The sequence below is a fragment of the Rhipicephalus sanguineus genome, chromosome 3, assembly GCF_013339695.2.
Source record: "Rhipicephalus sanguineus isolate Rsan-2018 chromosome 3, BIME_Rsan_1.4, whole genome shotgun sequence".
Taxonomy (NCBI): Eukaryota; Metazoa; Arthropoda; class Arachnida; order Ixodida; family Ixodidae; genus Rhipicephalus; species Rhipicephalus sanguineus.
Genome location: NC_051178.1, coordinates 210,941,200 through 210,963,504, shown reverse-complemented (window position 1 = coordinate 210,963,504; position 22,305 = coordinate 210,941,200). Strand labels below are relative to the sequence as shown.

Below are 22,305 nucleotides of genomic sequence, written 5' to 3'. Positions count from 1 at the left end.
GTTTTCCCAAGTGAATTAAGGTTGTTTTTATATGTGTAATGGTTCTGTCAAGAAAGGAATTACAGTTTTCCACTGTTGCTTGATGTCACTTCCAGCTTAATTTATCATATCTTCGAAGTACTTCATTCTACCGGCTTTAAGTAACTGTCCTAGTGCGTTTCAGTAATCTTTATAGCGCCTTTGAAAATTAACACTGAACCGGATACTTTTTTATCTTTTTGTATATGTTATCCTTTTTCCAAAGACATTTTAATAGGTTAGGTGTCAACCATGGATTAATGGGGACAAGGTACACTTTTCTGCATGATACTAATGTTGAGGCGGCCGTAACTGCATTTGAAATGATAGAGGAAAATTGCCGATTGGTCATTTCTGCATTGTTGCACTTTTGGCTAAGGCCCAGTTGCAATGTCCAATGATATCAATGAGTGATGTGATATTTAAGTTATTCTTAAAGCACAAGTTTAAATTGTTAGTACTTGAGATGGTAAGACGTGCAAAAATAGGGTAATAACCTTTTACAGGTACCTCAACAACACCTGCTCCAGGAGGACTAATGAGGTTAGACAAAATGTGATCCATGATTGTACCGTTGCCATAAAGTGGAACATAAGTAGGTGTAGTTACGAGGCACTCATAGCCATACCCACTAAAGTAAGTAATGTATTTGGAAACCTTGCGTTGGTGCTATCATGAAGACTGATGTTCATATCGCCTGAAATAATTCCCTGTTTTCCTTCTAGTGACAAGACTTTTAAACACATCACCTAAAGCTAAGGAGAACTTCACGATAGCTGATGATGGTGAGCGTTAGATGCAGGCAACAACCAATTTTTTACTATCTTGTGAAAAGTGTGGTTTGTGAAGTTTGATCCATGCGGATTCACATTTGGGAACATTTAGTGCCAAATCTTATTGCTTCTGATATTGCGAGCATGATGTTATAAAAACAGCTGCACTACCATGAGCATCATAACTTCGATGACAGTATTCAGAGATATACGAAGGAAACTTGAAAAGGTCTTTATCGCTTTCATATAGCCATGAAGAATAAAAGAAAGGGAATTTAAGGGCTCGTTTTTTTTTTGTTAGACACAATTTAATGAGGACCAACAAACAATCAATCAAGGAAAGTATAGGGGATGTTATTTGAAGTAATTATGATGTATATGTGAAGAAAGTAAAGTGGACGAAAGGACAACTTGCTGCCAGCAGGGACCGAACCTGCAACCATCAATAACATGTCCGATGCTCTACCAATTCAACTACGGCGGCAGTCGTTCCACTGTCCACTTTATGGGGTATATCTGTGTATTTAAACTTGGAGCGGTAGTCGGTGCCTCTCGTAGCCATGACATATATACCCCATAAAGTGGATGGTGGGACGACTGCTACCGTAGCTCAATTGGTAAAGCATCGGACGCTTTATTCGAAGGTTGCAGATTTGGTCCCTGCCCGCTGCAAGTTGTCTTTTCGTCCACTTCAATTTCTTCACGTTTGTATAAGTGTCACATCGCCATATTTCACTTATACATCTAATAGAGAAATGGTGACCATTAAATGACTGCAAACTGGTGATATTATCAGAATTTCTTAGGCTTCGACCATTAAAATGAACAAACTACCTACACGGTAGAGACAGCTGTGAAGCAAGTTCAGGAGGTGAAATATAAGCGCCGTGCACCTCGGGCCATCTCACCCCTGAGGAAGAAGCCGGTCAGGCTTTGAAACGTCGGGTTTCTTAAAATAAACCTTCTGGTTGGAGATTTCTTTTTTGTCTTTGCCATTAGATAGACGCTACAATTGCTAAAATGAAAATATATCTGGAGCAAACAGACAGGTCAAGCTCTGATTTTATGTGAAACACCCTGCTGTCAGTAGATTCCTTGCTTTTATCTGACAGTTATTGGTCCAAAGAAACACCCACTGTCTCTCTTTTTTGACTGCAAGGGCTTGAGCAAAAAGCTTCTTGTCTAGTGAGAGGTGACCATTGACAAAGGCTGCCTGGGTATTTTCTCCAAAAAATCTAGGAGCCTGCGAGTTGAGGCGAGCTTTGTAAGCCTTCCTTACAAAGTCATTGTTTTAAGACGAAAGCCTTACATGCCTCAGCAAAAGTGAAAATTGACCATCGGCATCCTATGCCGGCGGCGTCAACAGGAGTAATGCAAAAACCATGTCATGACGTTACTCTGACGTCACCACATGACATTGTCACTTGGTCAAAGGTGGGCCGATCACGGACGCAGTGCAAAACCACATTAGGTGCAGAAAGCTTTAGTCGGTGGGCTGGGCCAGGATCAACGCATCAACTGAGAAGAAAAAGAAGACTGCTTTAGCCTTTGAGTCGTCTTAGGTGAATGCGTAACGTATCCTATGAGTTTTTTCTCACGTGAACAGAAAAGGGCCACAGTGTTTTGTTGTGCAGACTTTGCCAGGCACTCGGTGAACAATGTCAAGATCAGCGTTTCATACAGAACAATCAATTTTGTTCCCAATTGACTGGATTATGGCAACACACTCCTACCTGTTGGGTAAAGGGAGCACCCTTGACCTCGACATTGTTTAGCCGACCATGCTGCTCGAGGTCAGCCACCTTCTTCTTTAAAGTCTGGTTCTCAGTCCTCAGAGCTTTGCTAACAGGGCAAAGCTCATGCTCTTGATTACGGGCTGCCTCAACGACTGCCATTAAGCACTTTGAGGCATGCACCCATCCCCGCAACTTCCGAATCAAACCACCGAGATCAAATCCCGATTCTCGAAGCTTCATTTTGGTATCTACTACGATTTCGTCAGCAGCTCTGTTATTCTGCAGTCAAATTTTGCCTCAAGGTCTTCCATTCTCTTAGCTAATTCAACATTCATACGCATTGCAAAGCCACAAGCCAAAAACTTGTCAAAAACAAGTGCAAACACAAGCAGAAAATGTTATTTTTGGATTCTGCCATGACTGATGCATAACGTCACCAATTTTCATGTATCCTAGGTCATTATTTTAACCATAAGAGCCTTTTATACCACATCAGCAACCAATGGTGTTTTGCTCATTGATACTTTTCATGTTTCGTTTTTCGTTAACCTGATAATCCGTAGAGATATTCTCAGCCTTGGCACACTCAAGTCTGATCATTTATGTCTTGCTGAAAAGCTGAGTGTTTAGTGAGTGCAATAGGGTGCCAAATCTTACTTTGGAAAGTAAAAGATTTTTATAAAGGGTGAAATAAGAAAGGTGCTTTTTCTCAGTCATTCAAATGAGAACATTGAAGCTTCATAATTTTTGTTCTGGGAAAGCTAGAACCATAAAATTACTTTTGTTACACTTTCTGACACCTGTACAATCCAATGACACTTCATTCACCAGGATCTGAGTAGCCAGTTTATTAAAAATGTGATAAAAATTTCCATGTATAGTCAGTCTAAAAATTAATAGTATGGTGTACATAAAAACAGCTCATATTCGACATGAGCACATGAAAATACGTACCGACCGTAGCTATCATCACTTAAATATTAAAGCACCTCATGTCTAAAAGCCGTAGCCCCCCCCACTACAGGGTCCTCAATAATCATATCCTCCATTTTCACAATACCTCTAACTATAATTTTAAATATTCTTGGTTGCTGTTAAAATACAATCAATATTTTCTTGTAGATCTCGGTATGAAACATCAGTAGTGCTGTTGTACACACTCTGTACCATATGTACTGCAATGCAGATAGCTTGATAACACTGTCAAAGCTGTTGTAATGTAGATAAGGCTTCTTCCAGAGAGCCAAAATCACAGGAATTAGCAATGAAACAGGTTCACAAGGATATCGAAATGATCGGTAGTAATTGAATGAGGAAAGAAGCTGGATTTTCGGCATTGAAGACAAACTTCTCTTCACAAGTTATAGTGGATCAAAAGGGTGAAGCAATTTATTGAAGCAGTTTTCTCTGCAAAGCCTTTTCGTCTATTCTGACCATTCCGATGAGTGCCGCTGTCTTGCTTTGCACGCCAGAAAACACTTGTGCACTGAATAGGCTTACGTGCTCAATCTTGAACTAAACCTACAGTTGTGTTGATTGACAATTCTGTTCTCTTCAAGCTCATAATTCCTTTATTAAAGAAAAGCCTTCTGCACCCTGTTTTCAGAGTTGCAACGTGTCCGTTTGGTTTGCTCTGCTTCTTGATAAGCAAGATAAGGTAGTCATGGAGGTATTGCAATATTCCACTATCGCCAGGACAGGCGCATTTTAGTTGGATGAAACGTACTGGGCTGACACTGGAAAACGATTAATCCACAATCAAATATGGATTACTTGGGACCACAGAGTGCTTGGAACGAATGGTGGGAGTTCCAGCATCTTGCTGGTGCGCCTGGCACGCTTGTTATTGCTATGCTGCAAAACACATTGCAGTAGAATAAACAGTTATAGCGTTTAATTAACCGCTTCACTTCAGATGGACTCCGTAATGTGAACTGGATCTGCTGCAGTTCTCTTTCTTTATCAACGTTTTGCATTTGGGACACGTAGGACCTCTACATGTCTGTGTGAAGTGAATGCTTGGAAAGAAATGTGAGTGCTGTGTAAAACGTCTGCAGTATTAAAAAACTGCAGGCCTGTGCGGAACATGCAGCACAGTTGGAGCGTAAACCGAAGGAGTGTTCTTCTAAGAACTCGTCATAAACTCGCATGATGCTTAATGAAAGTACTGAGCATAGAAAGTAGTGTTTTAATATGCGCGCATTTATCAAGATATTGGGCGCGTTAAGTTAACGCGCTCCGAACTCCAAAGGAACACACTCGAATGCGCTCGAGTGCAACGCTTTCGAAGCTTAGCTTAATTAACGGCGATTTCCGCCGACTGCTTTCGGGGGCACGAAAGCGTTACAAGGCGAATGTTATGTTGCTTCCGTGATAGGGACGAGTGGGGAAGGAGAACGCACTTCGTCGGAGGAGAGAGTCGGAACACGTCATTTCTAAGGAAGCCGTAGCAGGCGCGAGCTCTCGCGCACGCCCTCGTGCACCGTCTTAGCGTTGGAATGTGCAGAGCGCACTTTGTAATCACGCACCGGAAGTCGCTTTTTAACCGTTAAGTTTACAAGAGCGCACTCCACCGGCTAGAGCGCGCTCGAGCTCCTTAAAGGAAAACTAAAGGCAAATATTAAGTCGACATTGATTGTTGAAATAACGGTCCAGAAACCTTGCAGTGCTACTTTTGTGCCAAGGAGGTGCTTATTTTAAAATAAAATCACATTTTAGTGGTCCACATCGCGTTAGCGCACTTCAAATCACCCGCCTGAAAGTCGTGTTTCTCACGTCACTGCTGCCGTGCCCAACGTTGCCCGCCTTTACTGCACGGCGGCGTGCACTGGCGGTGTGCGCCATTCGGGCATCCGGCAACATCACATGCATGCGGCATTTTGTCGAACTTTCTGTCAGGAGCGACTTTCACGAGCGCGCAAAACACACGCGGCAGTACTGCGATACCTGAAACTACCACTGAGATGTGACCACGTGAGCGAAGCAGGGTGCCGAGCGAAGCGCAGTTCGGCGAAAACGGAACCTTTGAACCGCGCACCGTTCCCCATGGCAATGCCAAAGAGGTTCTTTTTTCCATGAATCAAGCAGAAACGAACAAGCAGCATTTTATTATGCTATCTTGATGCAGGGAAGGTTCTTTTTTTATTGCAGCTAGTTTGATTACGAGTGATTAATTGTAGTTGAACTCTCTCGCGTCATCGGGATCATTTCCAAAATGTGCCGCTCGTGGCGCTCATCGTGTGATATGTTTAGCTGAATTTCTCGGTAAGTAGGACACTGCTGTTGATAATATTGCCGTTTTAGACGTTGTCATACATTGAGCTTTCACTCTGACATAAACTGCTATTTGCCTTTAGTGTCCCTTTAACTTAACGCACCCAGTGTCTGGTTTGCTTCGAGATCCTAAAGGTATGTTATTGTACACTGGGGAAGGAGGGCAGGGGTGAAAATCAGTATTGAGTGGCAATAACATAAGGAACAGAAGAAAAGGAATTCATCAAGGGCTCGTCTTCTTTGTTAGACACAGCCTATAGTATACACATCCGTCATGGTGGGCAACTCTTGGTCTTCCATCTAGTCCAGTGGCTTGAACAATAGCTATAGCCACTTCTATGACCATGGCTGCAATGTTCGAGCCAGGCAAAGGACCTAATGTGAACCTATGCGTAAGTTTTTAATGCAGCTCGTTTATCTCTGCATTGTCTTTTCCTTTTTACAGCATAAGCTGTTGTGAGCTCATTCCAATAGCCAGTTTTCGTGGCAGTGTCGTCTAGATATTTACTCTAGTCAAGTCTGTCATAGTTGGGTGCTGCCCAACCACGTCATACAGCTATGCCACAATTCGTTATCATCTGCAGCAATAGCAGCATCAACCACGGTCTTCTATTGCTTGAAAACTTAGCGTGTGCAACTACACAATGGCAAACATTGCTGTGGCAGAGAATGGTACTATCGCATCAGGTGTCATGCTGTGTGAACTATGTAATGAGTGGATGCCTTCATGTTGCCTGCCCATCAAAAAGGACTCTGCCATGATTCATCACCGCTGTCATTATCAACAGCATCAAGAACCTTGTATTGCTCTTGTGTAGCAGAACTCCATATCTCACACCATTATGAATGGCTTAACTGGTGGACGCTTTAACTAACCAACCTATACAAAGGGCAGTGCACATTTCAGTGGCCCGCCCACAGCTTTCTCTATGGCTCGGTTAACGCGGCCCATTAACGTACCCTGACAAATGACTTTGACGTTCTTCGCAAGCATCTCAACTTCCACTCACTACAGACATTTTAAAGCTTGCACACCTATTTAAAAATATTACTGCTTCTTTTATATGAAAATTCCAGCAAAAAAAATTGGGTATCGTGCGATTTATAAAAACATAAATAAAACAATTACTGAAGGAAGATTTAAAGAAAGTTAATATCCCTGTGGTCCATTAACTAATGCCAATATGACTTAATGCATAAGCTGTTAGGTGGTGTATTCATTGGCACTGTTTTCAAGGTCCTTTGTTGACATCATCACTTGTTCTGCATTTTATGAAGACATGTCAAAACAAATATTTAAGACACATATGCAAGTTCACAGACAAATCTATTTTTAAACTTTTTTCCTTGAAGACTTCCCGATAGTGCTTTTTTATTGCCTCGGCTTCGTGCTTTTGCAAAGATGAAAGTGAGCGCACAGATCGTGCACCTCAACCCACACTTTCACGGTATCTCACAGCTATGAAAATTGGAGGCAAAGATTTCTGAAACCTCCTTTTCGAAAACTTGCAGTTCAGCCATTTGTATTGGTATTACTCTCCTTGGGGGTGTCAGCAGGGTCACTGCAACAATACGATGGCGTATTTAATTTTATAAACGAATCAGAGAAACTGTCATGCTAACATTAAAACTATCCTTTATCATTATCAGTTTGTTCTTTTACTAACTTGTCTTATTTTGATTTATTTATTGATTTATTAATATGATGTGCAACAGATTAGTCGAGAAAGATTTAACTCTTTTCTCATTAACATTTAATAAAAAAAAAAAAACTCACCACTCTAATATTTTCGCTAGTCTACAAATTTTCCGCTGCACGTAGCGGTGTAGCTCTTGGCAGACACGATTGTGAGTGCACAATGCAAGTAAGCATAGCGCTTGACAGCTCAAAATGGCCAAACCTGGTGAGGGGCTGCTACAGTATTGTATCATGTCTCTGCAGACATTGAACACAAGCCACACGCTTATGACCACTATATTTTGTGGTTTCGGGCAACACAGCAGGGGAAGAAACACGTGCATGCTGTACTGGAGGTGCTCACTGCAATATTACCGGCAGAGCTTTCATTTCATGATATGGAGCTTGTTGACGATTAAAGGCTCTTGCTTCTCACAGTGATACAATCCCTATCTCATTCACTGTGAATTTACCAGCTTCATGCACATCCCATAGTGCACCAAATGTAGAAGAAATGGCGATACCATTTGTTTGTCACGTGATTCATGACACATACTTAGTTACTTGAATCTAAGCCGACGTTTTTTTCGAAGGAACAATGTGCGAAAGTGGGGGGGTCGGCTTAGATTCGAGTACCATGATTTGATCGCAGCCGCCACCTACCTAAAGGCCCGGCCGCGCTAGCAGCATGGCGGCTCACCATGCGCCGATCTCATACCGTATGCAGACGGCTCTGCATGCACGTCCAAGGCTCATTTTTGCGACATCCTACGGTAGCTGCATGGTGACGAGGTCGCTCAGGCTCAGTGGCAGAGTGGTGGTCCCCATGGCTACTCAGGCTGACCACGTCACCTGCTTCGTACTGTCCACTGTTCCGAAATCTCGCAGTCCCACGTTCATGCAGAGGGTCGTCGAGCGGGTCGAGCCGGCGAGATTTCACGCCGGCAAAGGCGGGCAAAAGTGGCAAAGGTCATGTGATTACGCAGCCGGCAAATGCCACGCACTTTGACACCCTCTCTCCTCCTGTCGCGTGACGTGGAGGTGGTAGAGGCGCAAGCAGCGCGAGCGTGGAGTTCGTCAGTTTTCTGTAAGCGATCATGCAGTGTAGTGCCTTAAACACATGCTCACGAAACGCCTGCACTAACTGTGCTTCAGAAGCGATGGCACCTACCAAGCGGTGCCACTACAATGCGGCCTTTAAGCGGAAGGTTTTGATGTTTTTCTCCACGCGGAGAAAAACATCAGGACAGCGATGTTGCGGAAGACGACGAATAAACGTTCTACGTAGTACGTGCCTACGGAGTGTGCGCTTGTGCAATAAAAATGCTGGGTTTTCTGCTGATAAAACGGTGTTTTCTTTTTTAATTTCAGCCTGCATTCAAGGCAAGTTTTTTTCTTTCTGGCCTTGCGAATTTCGGGGGTCGGCCTGCAGTCGAGGGCGGCCTAGATTCGAGTAAGTACGGTATGCTACACTCGGCTTGTTTGTAACATATTCTGCACGGGCACACCGGGCCCGTGTCCCCCCCGAAATTTTTTTCTGCAATGTGTTGCAGAGCACGAAATGACACTCGACCACACTTCCCTGCCCGGACCCCACGTCAGATCGAGGGCATGCCCCCCTGAACAAAATTTCTGCCTATGCCGCTGCCAAAAATCAACCATTAGTTGAATTCAGCACTCTGTCCTGTGTCTTCTCAGTTTTCTTTCTACGTGTTTCTGCTGTTATAGTACCTATGAACTATGCATCACCACCTGGCCTGCCAGCAATTGTTATTGAAGCACATTAAAAAAAAGCATTTGGGCTTTTAAGCAACTAAGGTTGTGAACGTGCTACAGATTATGGAATACTTTCCCGTTGCTTTTTCTCCCCTACTAATGTGACTTGCATTGCGGCTTCATCGTGAACTGTGTAAGATTTCGACACAAGCCTCTGAGGTCATTCATACACTTCCTAACGTCACGGCTGGGCAATGAAAGTCTTGCTCAGTTGTTCAAATATGCTTTAATAACGACTACGACACTGATGTTCACAGGAACACAACGTGGTACCATGTAACTTGAATGATGCAGAGACCAAGGGAGGACAAATATTAAGCAGCTGTGCTGTCGTGTGTCCATAAAACAACTATACCACAGGCAAAACTCGTGCACCAACAAGCAAGTCCCAGCAAAGCATGGGAAACCTGCTGTCTTAGCAACAAAAATGGAGTGCTGTAATGAAACAAATGCACGTTAACCAACAAATTTATCACTGGGATACTGGATTTGTGAGCACACAGCAACACATCGCAGCAGGTTTTCTCACATCCCTGCCCATGAAAAGGTTTCCCTGCCTACTCCCTTTGTCTAGGCAACACTGAAATGTCCACATGTGCTGCCCAGACGGGATAGGCACCAAACCATGAGTGGTGGTCTTTTGTTTACTCCAGTTGGCACATCAGTGGCTGTCAAGTGGGAAACACAGCCGCTCAAATTTGGATGGTCCACCTCCACCTTTGTATGCTATGCAGAGGCAGTAGTGCGACAAAAGTTGATCCAACAGCTCCCGTTCATCCAGCATTTCCAGTTTCTCGACCCTGGAAGCCAAATATATGACAAAATTCATGTCTGACATCCCCTAGCAAGGGATGCCAGCAAAACGCTTCTTTGCCCTTCCCTATCGTTCTTTATTTTTTTTCAGACACTAGATTTACTTTTATTTGTTTATTTTGTGCATGTATGCCTCATGGCACAAATTAAATCAAAAGATTTAGGTCTGGAATAAAGTCCTGGAGTGGCTGGTGCAATGTGTCCAGCACCTTTAGTCAGGTTTATTGCTGTCTTATTTTATATGTCTAAGTTTGGCCATTTAAGGAAAGACATTTAACAATGAAGAAATGTGGTCTTATGCACAGAAAGTAAAGCCTTGAAGTGGCAGTGTATAACAAAAAATAAACAGGTAATAATAGTGCCACGTGGAAAACAACTACAAGTGCATTTGAGTGACATTAACAACAAGGTAATCTTGGCAAGTACTGCACAGACGTATATGTCATGGATATGTTTGACCAATAATTGCTAGAAAGTTTCAACTTTTTCATTTGTACAGTTACAACACAGTGCAGAAATTTGACTGCCTGTGCTTGTATGACTAACCTGTGCAATTCGACGGCAGGAAATGACTGGTAAACCTGGTTCATAGTCCACACTTTGCACACCTCCCAACCTGACTGTCGAATCCTGCATCATTGACAATGCAAGCAGCTTGTTCGAGCAAGAAAAACTAACACCATGTGCCCATACCCGTCGAAAGTGTCCTAATGCAAGGCATGGCAGCTGCTACACTCACTTTTATCTATGTATCAGTTTAAAAGGGCCCTGCAACACTTTTCCAAGTAATCGCCTACTGACATCGCTATCGGAGTTTATTGCCTCATGGATCGATTGCCGCAAAAGTTTTTAGAATCCATCAAGTACGACCAAGGTTACAAGGACTTGTCACACGCTTTAACCCTTTGACACGCTTTGCACACAATTGTGTACACCACTTATTTTTGCTAGTTGTGTCGACTAGTGACTAAGAAAGCGCAAGATACATTGACCTTTTGATAAATTGAACATCCTGCATAATAAATGTGTCTCCATTTAACTTCATTCCGCAGTGCACTGTTGTATATGATCATTTTGCTGAAGGCACTGCCATGTTCGACGGGTAGTCCAATGTGCCGCTTCCCGCGAGCCATGACAGAAGTATAATTTTTCTTTGCTCGAAATGGGCATAACCGAACATGAATTTGCGCTGTATATCTAGCCTGAGATTTGATTTGATTTTATTTATGCAAAAACAGAGCACGAATGACTTCAGGATAAATAGATATTTAGTTACAATTTAATTAGATTAATTACTATAACGCACATAAATTAATGCATTATGGCATTATTTTTGTTAAAATAGAACATGAAGTGCCTTGAAATAATATGGCGTAAATGTGCCGCATTTACAGACAGTTCTTCATAGGTGGCGCCTGAAAGGGTTAAGCACCTTTTCTCTCCTTTCATCCAACGGCCGCACTCGATGCTACGCAGGGGGGAATGACCAAAGGGCAAGAAGTTACGCCAGCGGGCCTCATCACCCTGAGTACTATCTCTTCTGTTTCCTTTTAGCATGTGCACGCTAGTGTCGCTACTGTGTAATTCTAGCACACTACAGGGTGCACTGCCAGCACATGGCAGCACCCCATGACGGCCACGTTAACTATGAGCACAAAAATGCTCAAATCAGCCAATGACTGTGCCCTTCCCTGCATTGACGTTGTCAGGCCTGTCGATGACGTAATTTGCCAAGGGAATAGCGAGCGATTTTTAGCTTTCCTTGAAACGTAATTTTAAGTTCGCTGCCATGTGCTGAGCTATAATATTTGCTCACTTGTTCAGAAGAGCCTCAACTCCCGGTTGGAAGCATTTTATGGCCATGCTCAAAAAGTGTTGTAGGGCCTGTAAGCTGAATACAATATCAGAGGAGCCAGAAGCTAACAGCATGGAAGCCTTGCTTAACAAATGTGGCCTACTTATGCATTTCAAGTGCAAAATAGGTTTCCCTGAACCATTACAAAGGCCAGCTTGGTAGTCCTGATAAAGACATCTGGGCATTAAAAACTGACGAAGAAACACTGTAGGACAGGACGGGTGTCTTACACTGCTTCGTTTTTTCAACGAGATGTTTATACCAGCATGTCTGACCAACTAACTCAAACAAAATCTTTGCAACTGGTTAACTGGTAGACTTGCTAGAATATGCACACATAGAAAACATTTACAATGCATTCAAGATTAGGAAAATATGACAGGACAGGAAAAGAGCACTGACAATAGTACCTTCTAATTGGATCCTTACCAACTCGCCTGAGCTACATCCCTTACATGTACACGTAGCTTCTGAGCTTTGTTCAACAGAAAACAGGTTTCTTAACAATACTGAGAAAAAGAGTTTTCACTACTGTTCCATGCAGAGCAATGCCACATGGTACTAGTTGGGTTCCTTGTTTTCATGTTTGCACATCTTCGCCTGTCCTTTGTCCACAACTAGTTTCACACTGTTACAGCAGTCAGGCTAAATTTCCTATTTTTAAATTAATGTTAAATTCCTCATTACATTAATGATTTTTTCTGTTAATATTTAGCGCGTCTTCTCAGGTTGTCATGGTTGCGGTCTGTGATGACAGAAGCCTCTTGAGGACATTGAACGTGGCATTGACATCGGCCTTTTACTGATATTTTCCTGTCAGATTTGGTAAACCATAATGTTACAAATACTACTATTTTTCTCATAAGCGACACATTTAGAATATCACAAGCGTAATGCATCAATACATGATGAACTTGCATTTATTTGTCCTTAGCGGTTCTTAAGCTACAATATCAGGCAATATCAAGAGCTCATATGACAGACATTACTACTTCATAGATGAGACAAATGCACTTCAATGAAAAACATTGCCACACACAGGGCACATGTATATAATGCCTAGCCAGTCACATCTGTGGCTGGAAAGTGATAAAGTGATAAGGCAAAGCACAAATGATTATATACACTCCAATAAAAGTGAAAAATGAATGCAATGTTAAGGTGCCTTCTGCTCAAGAAAAAAAAAAAAACTGTGGCTCTGTCTTTTGAGGTTCAAGAATAAATAACCAAGAAGTTTGTATGCTTGAGCAAAATGATACAATGAACTCCTTGCTCAATGTTCACAAAGCACCGTGATTACCGCATTTGCAGAGATGGAATGGTCTTGGTCAGTGGCAAGGCTTTAACCAGTAATACCTTCCCTGGGATAATTTATCAAATGCTAGGGCTGGCAACTGCTCCCACACTGGTCTGGATTGTTAAGATCAGTTACTGTGGCAGTACAATCATTGCCATTTCAATAGCTTCCACAGCTTGCAAACTCAAATGCAAATCATAATCTTTCTCACGTCATCAAAACCCTTTAACCCTTCTTAACACAGTTGGTAATGTTGACTTGGACAGAATCGAATCCTATAAGTACCTAGGTGTAACATTGTCACATGATCTAACGTGGGGTGTGCATGCCACTAACATAATAGCGGGTACTAACAAATCACTCTGTTTTCTAAAATGACATTTATGTCATGCTCCCAAACACTTAAAACTGCTAGCCTACAAATATATCATCAGACCAAAGCTGCCATTTGGAGCCCTCCTCAGGCTTATCTAACAATTTCACTTGATGCACTGCTGAACCACGTGGTACAATTTATTCATTCATCATATTCATACCATGTCAGTGTGTCATTGTTAAAAAAAAAAAATCTCTATTTACTATTGCACTTCGTCGCCGCATTGCCACCCTATCTCTGTTCCATAAGTTCTAATACAGGTCACGTGACCGCCCAGACTTTATCGCCCCTCCAGCCTGCATATCTCATCGCACCGGTCATGCCTTACAAGTCACCCGTCCACGCAACCACACCAAGACATTTTCTGCCTCCTTCTCCCAACATGCATCATCTGGATGGAACGACCTTTCCCACAGCACTGCCGCCATTACCTGCCCAACTTTATTTCTGCAAAGTGCAAAGTACATTGCCTGTCATGCAATTAACATATGCGGTTACCATTTGTATAATTTATCTATATCCTCCCCTTATGTAACACCCCCTAGAAGGGGTCTTTAAGGGAAAAAAAAAGAAAGAAAAAAGAAAAGAAAAAAAAATTAATTGTAGTGTAGATAACTAATGGCTAAAATGCGGCAGACATTCGCCCCTGGTGGCACTCATTCTGAAGAATATGGAAAGGATGGTGCAGACTCCTCTTTCGTGCATTCAAGTGCCAATGCCCAAAGGTATATTACTACTTTTGGCATTGGGCACGTTTGCATGACGGCAGCAGTAGGACATAACAGTGTGAAAAACAGTGCCTTTCTTCCTGGGCTTTGATGGTAGTGCATGCCTGCAGCCCTGCTAAAAGGCAGTTGCGCTGCTTCAGGTTCTCCACCATGACCTCGGCAAACTTGTCGCCCATGTTGACCTGCGCAGGTGCAACCAAACAAAAGAAAGTAAAATGAAGACTCAAACTACAACACAATCCAGACAGGTCATGATGGCTGAAAGTGCAAGTTATAGTGGTATTTAATTATAACACAAATTACTTTACTACGTCAGCTGATGGTATGTATGAATCTAGATCCCCAGAATTGATGGGTCATCATACAAACAGTGCTTTTCTTTTCAAGTGAGAAAATTATAAGATGTTCTTGCTATACACTCTGTATACTAAATAGAGCAAGAGTTGTTATCTTGCATAAATCAGGCTTTAAGGATGCCATCAGTAACTACTGACCAATACATCATGATTTAGGCAGCGCATCATGATGAATCCGTACCAACTAGCTCAAGTTTCAATTCTCATAGTGACCAATATTTTACCAATCTTTTTCTAAGAGGCTGGAATCAGTGATTTATCATGACTGGTAGGATTTTTCAGTAAACCTACGTTAATTACTGACAGTTTAGCTTCAGGCAAAACTGTTTGCTAAACTGGCTATTCTATATAAAAAAAATTAATTGTTAGCATTGAAAGTTCCTAAAAGTAAAGTTCGAAGTTACATAGATTCCTCAAAGCTAATTAACCGAATAAATCATCTGACACTCATTCAGAAATTCCGATTGTATGGTGCATGAGACTGTGCTAAATTTAATTACTAGTTATTTAAGTGTTTTATTATTTAATATTTATATACGTTATATATAACCATCACCATCATCAGCCTGACTATGCCCACAGTAGGACAAAGGCCTGCCTCATGTTTCACCGCTCAACTGGTCCTGTGCTTGCTGCAGCCATGTTATCCCCGAAAACCTCTTAATCTCATCTGCCCACCTAACTTTCTGCCTCCACTTCGTGCGCTTGGCTTCTCTTGGAATCCAGTCCGTTACTCTTAAAGGGACCAACAACTGATTTTTCTCAGCCCATTTTTTTGCGGCGAGACAGAAAGCTCACCTATTGCAGTGTTTGTAGCTGCAGTAGTTAATCCCAAAAGCACGTAGTTATTTTACAAGCAGTATTTTTCTATCTGAAAGGCTCCAAACACGCATGGAGGCTTGCTCCAGCAACGCTGAGAATTGATAGCGATGCCGCTAGCCCTTGGGAAAGCTGTCGTTGTTCTGCTTTCGCAGGAGTTACTGTAACTATGCTCAACCACCTTTATTTATAGCTTTTCAACTATTTTTGAAAATAACAAGCTGTTACAATGAGATGATGTGGCATTATACACCTTCCCTGTATTTGTACCGCGTTGTGTGTACATGCGTCCAAGGTTGCCTGCGCCTGTGTCATGGGTGGCTTGTCCCGGCGTTGTTACTCTCTCGATGCACGAGCCAAGCCAAGTCATCGAAGACGTCACTACGTATATGCGCGGCCGTGCCGAGTAGCAGCGTGCATCATTGCTGAAACGAAGTATAGGTAGCAAAACTATGTCGCTCCAAAATCTTAGCGACCTGGAAACTCCATGCACGGTTGCATGAGCACGCTGAAAAGTTGCTCAGACACGCTGATGTGCATGGGTTCATTACATCACGCAAAGGCAGCGCCACTTTAAAGCAGGATTATATGTTTTATGGAGTAATACCTTTAATATAAAGAAACGAGCAATATTTCAATGCTAACAAAAAAATCCTCAACCGCGTACAGCAATCAACGGTCATGTGGCTAGGTTCATTGGATCGTTCATGTTTTTGCCGCCAGAGGCGCCACAGGTCATTTTTCGAGACTTTCGATCAAGAAATAAAAATATAAATCCATCTCTCACGAAAAAAAACAGGGCTGGTTTGAGTCAATGCGACGGACAATCTTTCCATCAGTGGAGTCATCTCATTTCATGTTCTGGGCAGTTGTCGGTCTTTTTAATGACTGGCGGTTATTTTGCTTTAGCGCTACATGCCTTGCCCAGGGCATGGAGCGCATTAATTATGGGTTATGAAAGAGTACAATATATTAATAGATTAGTTATTCTTTGGCAACATATACTGCATTTTCTCAGGCATACCTACAGCCCAAGCAAGCTTGGTTTCCACATGCTTTGTATTCTGTCCCGTAGCAAGAATTCGTTATTAAAGGATAACAGCAGTGTTGGTTTATAAGGTAACATTTTATGGCTTGAATAATATAGCTTTTGTCTTGTTTCAAGTTCACATTTACACTAATCGTGTTGTGCATTTTACACTAATCATGCTTGAAACTTGTCTAATTAAATTACTTGTTTGCAAAAAAACGTAACTGCAAGACTCTGAAAAAAAAAAAAAGAAAAGAGCTCATGCGAACTGCATATGTGACATTCTACCTCACCGTCAATGTTAACTAAATTGCAATCAAGCTTTCTGCTGAAGTGGGATGAAATAAGCTCGTTAATGTTACACCGGAATGCTTTTTACTGATTGGTGATGGCTTTTTCTAGCATGTAAAATTATACGATATGTATAAAGTATTGGTGGTCTGCAAAACTTGGAAGACATACGACCACAGGTGTGATGTTGTACAAGTTCTATACTAGAATGTTTGTCCTCACCACACGAGAATGGTCAAGGGTCATGTGCATGTCTCCCATTCATGGAACTTTTGCAAACCTCGACCCATTGTGTGTGGCGACAACGAACACTCCACTACAGAAAGCATTAAACATTATGCCCCAGGACTGCGCTTGCTCTGCAACAGTTTTTCACCTGTTCCTTCTTTTCCCCATTCAACTATGCACTGCATGTGAGTGAACACTAGGTCTGTTAAAGGACCCCTGACACCGAATTTGGAAACTCGAGATGCTTGTGTTGTTTGATAATCCTGCATGCGGGGGCACTTCTGACCGATTATGAGTGACGAGCGTTGCCTTTAAGATATTTTAATTTGGTTTTAAAGTAAGCCTGAGTGCTCATCTGAATTTTGAACTCCTATCAACATAACCACTAGTATGACGTAGACGTAGGCCCCTTGTGACGTTGCAGAGGTAAAGCAAGTGTTGTCGACGTCACAGACAGAAATATGCGCGGTGCATGCACTGTGGTATATTGCGAAGCATGTTTGCTCTCCCACCTTCTCCTTCTTCGGTACGTGTCGGCAGGCAGCGTGAGCTCTCCGTGTGTGTGTTCTCCAACTGGCAGTTCAACAAGCGCGTGGCTGACGTCACCCAATACTGAGCGCATGTCATCACGCGTGCCCCGAGGCGCGACCGCCGCGGCGCGGCGCTAGTTTCTTATCCTCTTTCGGCGCGCGTTTTGAACCTACACTAAAAATGACCATAATTAACGCTGCCAGGATTAATTAGACATCACGTTGGAGCATTTACGGTGTCATTCCGTGGTTACAAGACATAGACCTACTTATTACAACATAAATGTCACAAACAAGAAATCGGCTGTCAGGGGCCCTTTAAATTCATCTGCACCACAGCGGAGCACAATGAATTCAGAAATTCTGCAGTTCAAGTTCAGTGGTACAGGCACAAATGCAACATAAATGAATGGCGAGGCATAAACACAGTGCAGGTCCTTAATTTTGTCCCGTTAACCATGCAAGTTTGAGAGTTTGCGAAACACGTACGTTGGTTTGTGAGGCGTAACAATACCCTAGATCGCATAGACACAGAGGGTGTGTTTCAAGTCACGACTAAATAGACAGCTAAGCGGAAAGCAGCCATCCTCCCCTAGCGGAAAAGTCGCGAAATGTCTCTTCATCTCTGAGGCTTTGTTTCTGGCAATACTGGTTGTCCCGGCCCCTACCAAAACGGCAAAGGGCAGCGCAGGAAAATGAAAGAGGCGGATTGTCTTGCAGCTGGCAAAATAGACGGCTTAGCCAACAGCATCAAAGACAAATAAGCTGCAGGCTACTTTGCAGCAAAAAAAAAGTTGGCCAAGCAGAATGCTCGTATTTCGCTGATATGGTCGTCTGCCCACAAGTAGACGCTTTTTTACACACTTAATCTAAGCCACATTCAGTTTTTCATAGATTTGAACATGAAAGAAGTTAAAAAATTATTGTTTCTTTTTCATAGAACCTTGTCGACGTGAAGCGGCGCCACGTCGCACAGACATCATGCAGACACGTTCCATAACTCAGAAGACTAGGGCTCGATGCGGTCTTCTAAGCTATCAGCGTAGGCTGACTACAATACTATCCAGAATTGGAACAGAGCCAGAAGTTGTGACAAGCTAACAAAGATGAAATTGGAATAAAATTTTAACACGAAAGTGTTTTATGCTGGGATACACCATCAGATGGCAAAGAAAAAGTTCCGTTGCAGGAGTCGAACCCATTAACTCTCGGCCCACCGATGATGGTTGGCGGCCGTTTAGCCCACTGAGCTACCGCCAAACACATAACGGAGGCTACATGAACGCGCCTTTTATCTTACACACTTTCCTCTCACAGTGTTCTTGAATGGATGGACGGATGCTATGAGTGTCCCCTTTATAACGGGGAGGTGACATGTGTGCCACTAGGCTCAAGAAAGAAAAGAAGGAAAAAAAAAAACCCACACACCGTTGCCACGACCGTCCCATTCGGCGCGTTTCCACTAGAAGTGCAATTTCGTCAACGCTTTAACACACCGCGAGGTGGTGGCTTTAGCCCAAGCCTCGCTTATAGCATCCATCCATATAGAAAAATAGCTCTCCTACGCTCGCATGGCTGTCACACCGTGTTCCGATCGGCCAGGCTAGAGGGAAGACACGACGTGCGTAGCGTTTCTCTCCGCGTTTCACGACGTTCTGAAGGAGTGCATATCGAGTATCAGTGTTTATTATGTGCTTGCTGATGCCGTCTTTGCACGGGATTCACCATGCGGTGTCCACGTATATGTTAAGAACTTCAGCGGTAGCTGAAGTTCTTAACATGATCATTGGCGTTAGTCGTCAGTACAGAGATGTGCTACTACGCGTCAACATGAGTGCGTCCACATCAAGCGGTGCTATATCTGCCAAATAACAGTAGACATTGTACAAGCTCTCATATACCAATGCACTATAAACAATCAACTACTTCTGTGACGACACGTTTCATTTCACGTGATACCGATTCCTATGACAGAGGGATCAGCCATCTTTTTTTGCATTATCCTGGCCCAGAACTAGTGGGAGAAGCACTAGTTCTGCACTAGACAATTACACCACATAATTGCATTACAGCATTCTTGACAGCACACACACAGCTGAATGTCATTAAAATGGACCGAACAATGTAACCACTATGAATATTTATTTACTTATTTATTTTCATTACCCAAGCACTAACATTAACATTAATGAGGGAGGGCATATAAAAACGGACAAGGAGGATGATTCGGTGTCCGCCACACAACTAATCAATCACAGTCACTAACTAATCAGCCCCAATCAGTTCCACAAATGCACATATTGCTAGAGAAATAATGTCGCTATATGAATGCCTCAACTTACAGGGTCATAGGAGACAAGCACTGCATTTGGGAAGTTGCGTGTGATCCAGGACAGAAGTGCCGATGACTCCTCACAACTCATGTAGACAAGCACGCACTCTGCGATGAACATTGTAGGCAGCTTAAGGTCCAGTCCAGACTCGTGCACCACCTTGGCTTCGAACACATCAAGCTCCCGCAGGTCACAGCCCACCAGGTGGTAGTGACCAGCATGCAAGTCCGAAGCACTGACCCGAACATCGTCGTCTGCATACAAGCAAGCACTCGCATGGTTACAAAGGCAGCATCACCTCCTGGAAACAAGCAGCGGCACATTTTGTACTTAACCGAAGGTTGGCGTGCTAACACCCGATGACTGATGGATCAGCAGCTGGTTAAACGCATCTAGAAAGGGCAAAAGGAGGCAGTAGCATGCAAGTACGAGGGTTAGACACACAGAAAATAAAGAACTGCATGCTGCTAAAGAAGTAAAATCATTCCAGTACCACAGCCCCGAATGGAAACATGCATGCTACACTAAAACTTCGAAGACTTTCGAAGGTTACGGAAGCTGTGAAGGGGAAACAAAAGGATTCAAAAACAAGTTCATATTGTGCTGCATCTTCAAACGTCAGTGAAGCTCGCAATACATAAATGGTGAGCCGATGGCATATAATTGTACGCTACGTATTTGTGTTTGCTTTGGCGTAAAGCGGCAATACAATCTGCTCCTCAATTTCGGCCGACACAAAGAAAACGAAGCTGCCAACACACGTAAGCGAAACATGAGACCGTGCACAACACATCGGAGAGCCACTTGAAGCTTTTTTTTTTTTTTAACATCAAGAAACCAGGTGGAAGACGAGACAGACCTTCAGTGGCAATGCCTTTGAGGAGCTGTTTGCGCAGTCGGATGTAGTAGCACTTGCGCGTGGTGACCGCAGGTAAGTCTACTTCTACGAGGCTTTTAAACTGCGCTTTCTCGTCCATGAGCCGCCAAAACAAGGTGTCGAATCCCGCACCCAAATTGACCACTTGGCACTCGGGACCGCAGACCTGCGGGCACGAAATATCACAGCTAGTGTTGATTGACAGAAGGCTGATCGCGCTTGCCTAAGGCGAAATTGCCGATGGCCCAACCGCATAACAGAAAAACGTGACAACACATTAACTGCGCATTTGACACACTCAGAATCACTTAACAACACACATGTATAAAACAGATGACGCTTCCTTTCTTTAAATTAAGATGGTTAGTGCTTTTACCTTGAGGAACTTGTCCAAGAGCATTTTGATGCCTTGAACTCTGGCATAGTAGCCGCGGCTGATCTCAGGTGTTTTGCGTTCTGTCGCCTTGACAAAGTACTGTATGTAAGGGTCGTGCCAGTATCCCTTGGTAACAGCATCCCTCTTGCTCAAAGCGGCATCAAGGTTGGTTTGTATCACAGGGTCTTCGTCGCTCATAGTGCACCGCTGTCAGGCGCGTTTCGGTGGCACCGCCTCTTCAGGAGGTCGTCTCACCAGCAGTTATTGGGAACACCGCAGCGTTGCCGCGGAACTACGAAGCGTAACCTCCATGCAGCGACGAGACACAGCAGCGATGAAACGATCAGCACCACTGCCGCAGAGCCGCATAGGCGTGGAAAACAGATCAAACCATCAAAAACGATCACTATCATCATCCTCCATACTACAACTACAGTGTTCTAGAAGTTTACTACAACTACGGTCCCTAGAATATACTGGCTAGTCTGCCGTCTCCGCTCTCCGCCGCGTCCTCTCAGGGATGCCTGCGGCGGCGGCGCTGCGCGCAATCGGAGTTCCTTGAGCAGACGCCCCACCCGCGACTCTCGCTTACGGGTGGGCTGGCGGAGCCGTTTAGAACCGCGCTCTCGTGTTTGCTTACCTTTTCACGTCGAAGGCCTGCGGTGTTTGCATTTATTACAGAACGCGACATTGAGTACAAATAAGTAAGGAATACCTTAGCGCTAGCTAAAGTTGCAGAATAGCACGAAGTCTGGCGTCACACAAGTTTCCCCGTGATGACCACCATCACTCAGTGCATCCGTCCTGCTTATCACTTCACGAGACAGAATTGTGAGCATCAGAATTTTTCATCTTTATTGGTTCCTTGACATGGGTTTCGTCAGCGTTATTTAATTGCATCTTCTCGTCTTTAGCAGCTTAATTCTTTGCCTCTTTACTTCTCTTTCGCTGTTCAGTGATTTCGTGAAGAAGCGGAATCTAAGTAAAATGCAGAACTTCATGGAGGCTTTTTGTGATGAAATTTGAATGTTCTTCACATCCCAGATGAGGCAAATCTGTCTTTTTCAAGAAGGCGCTGAAGTCCACAATGCTCTTTTCATGCAGCTTACTCACGCTGAAATAAGTGGTAAAGCTATTTTCAA

General features: G+C 43.3%; 1 protein-coding gene and 1 long non-coding RNA gene across 4 annotated transcripts; one reads left to right on the top strand and one right to left on the bottom strand.

The window, feature by feature from the left end:
* The first annotated feature begins 329 nt into the window (after positions 1-329).
* LOC119388228 (uncharacterized) lies at positions 330-7,939 on the top strand. Of its 3 annotated transcripts, none has more exons than XR_005182653.2 (3): positions 330-654; positions 744-803; positions 7,743-7,939. It is a non-coding gene; the product is annotated as an uncharacterized LOC119388228 (long non-coding RNA). The 3 variants fall into 3 exon arrangements; XR_005182652.2 differs by lacking the exon at positions 7,743-7,939 and adding an exon at positions 4,134-4,356; XR_005182649.2 differs by lacking the exon at positions 7,743-7,939 and adding an exon at positions 3,767-3,987.
* A 1,522-nt stretch (positions 7,940-9,461) lies between these two features.
* On the bottom strand, positions 9,462-21,566 carry LOC119388226 (leucine carboxyl methyltransferase 1). The gene is made up of 7 exons (XM_037655892.1): positions 21,164-21,566; positions 20,770-20,953; positions 20,246-20,302; positions 19,920-20,164; positions 14,396-14,505; positions 10,614-10,697; positions 9,462-10,054 (listed from the first exon to the last, which is right to left on the bottom strand). The coding sequence occupies exons 1-7, from the start codon at positions 21,359-21,361 to the stop codon at positions 9,916-9,918; spliced, it is 1,017 nt and encodes a 338-aa protein (XP_037511820.1). The 5' UTR covers positions 21,362-21,566; the 3' UTR covers positions 9,462-9,915.
* Positions 21,567-22,305: the final 739 nt, after the last annotated feature.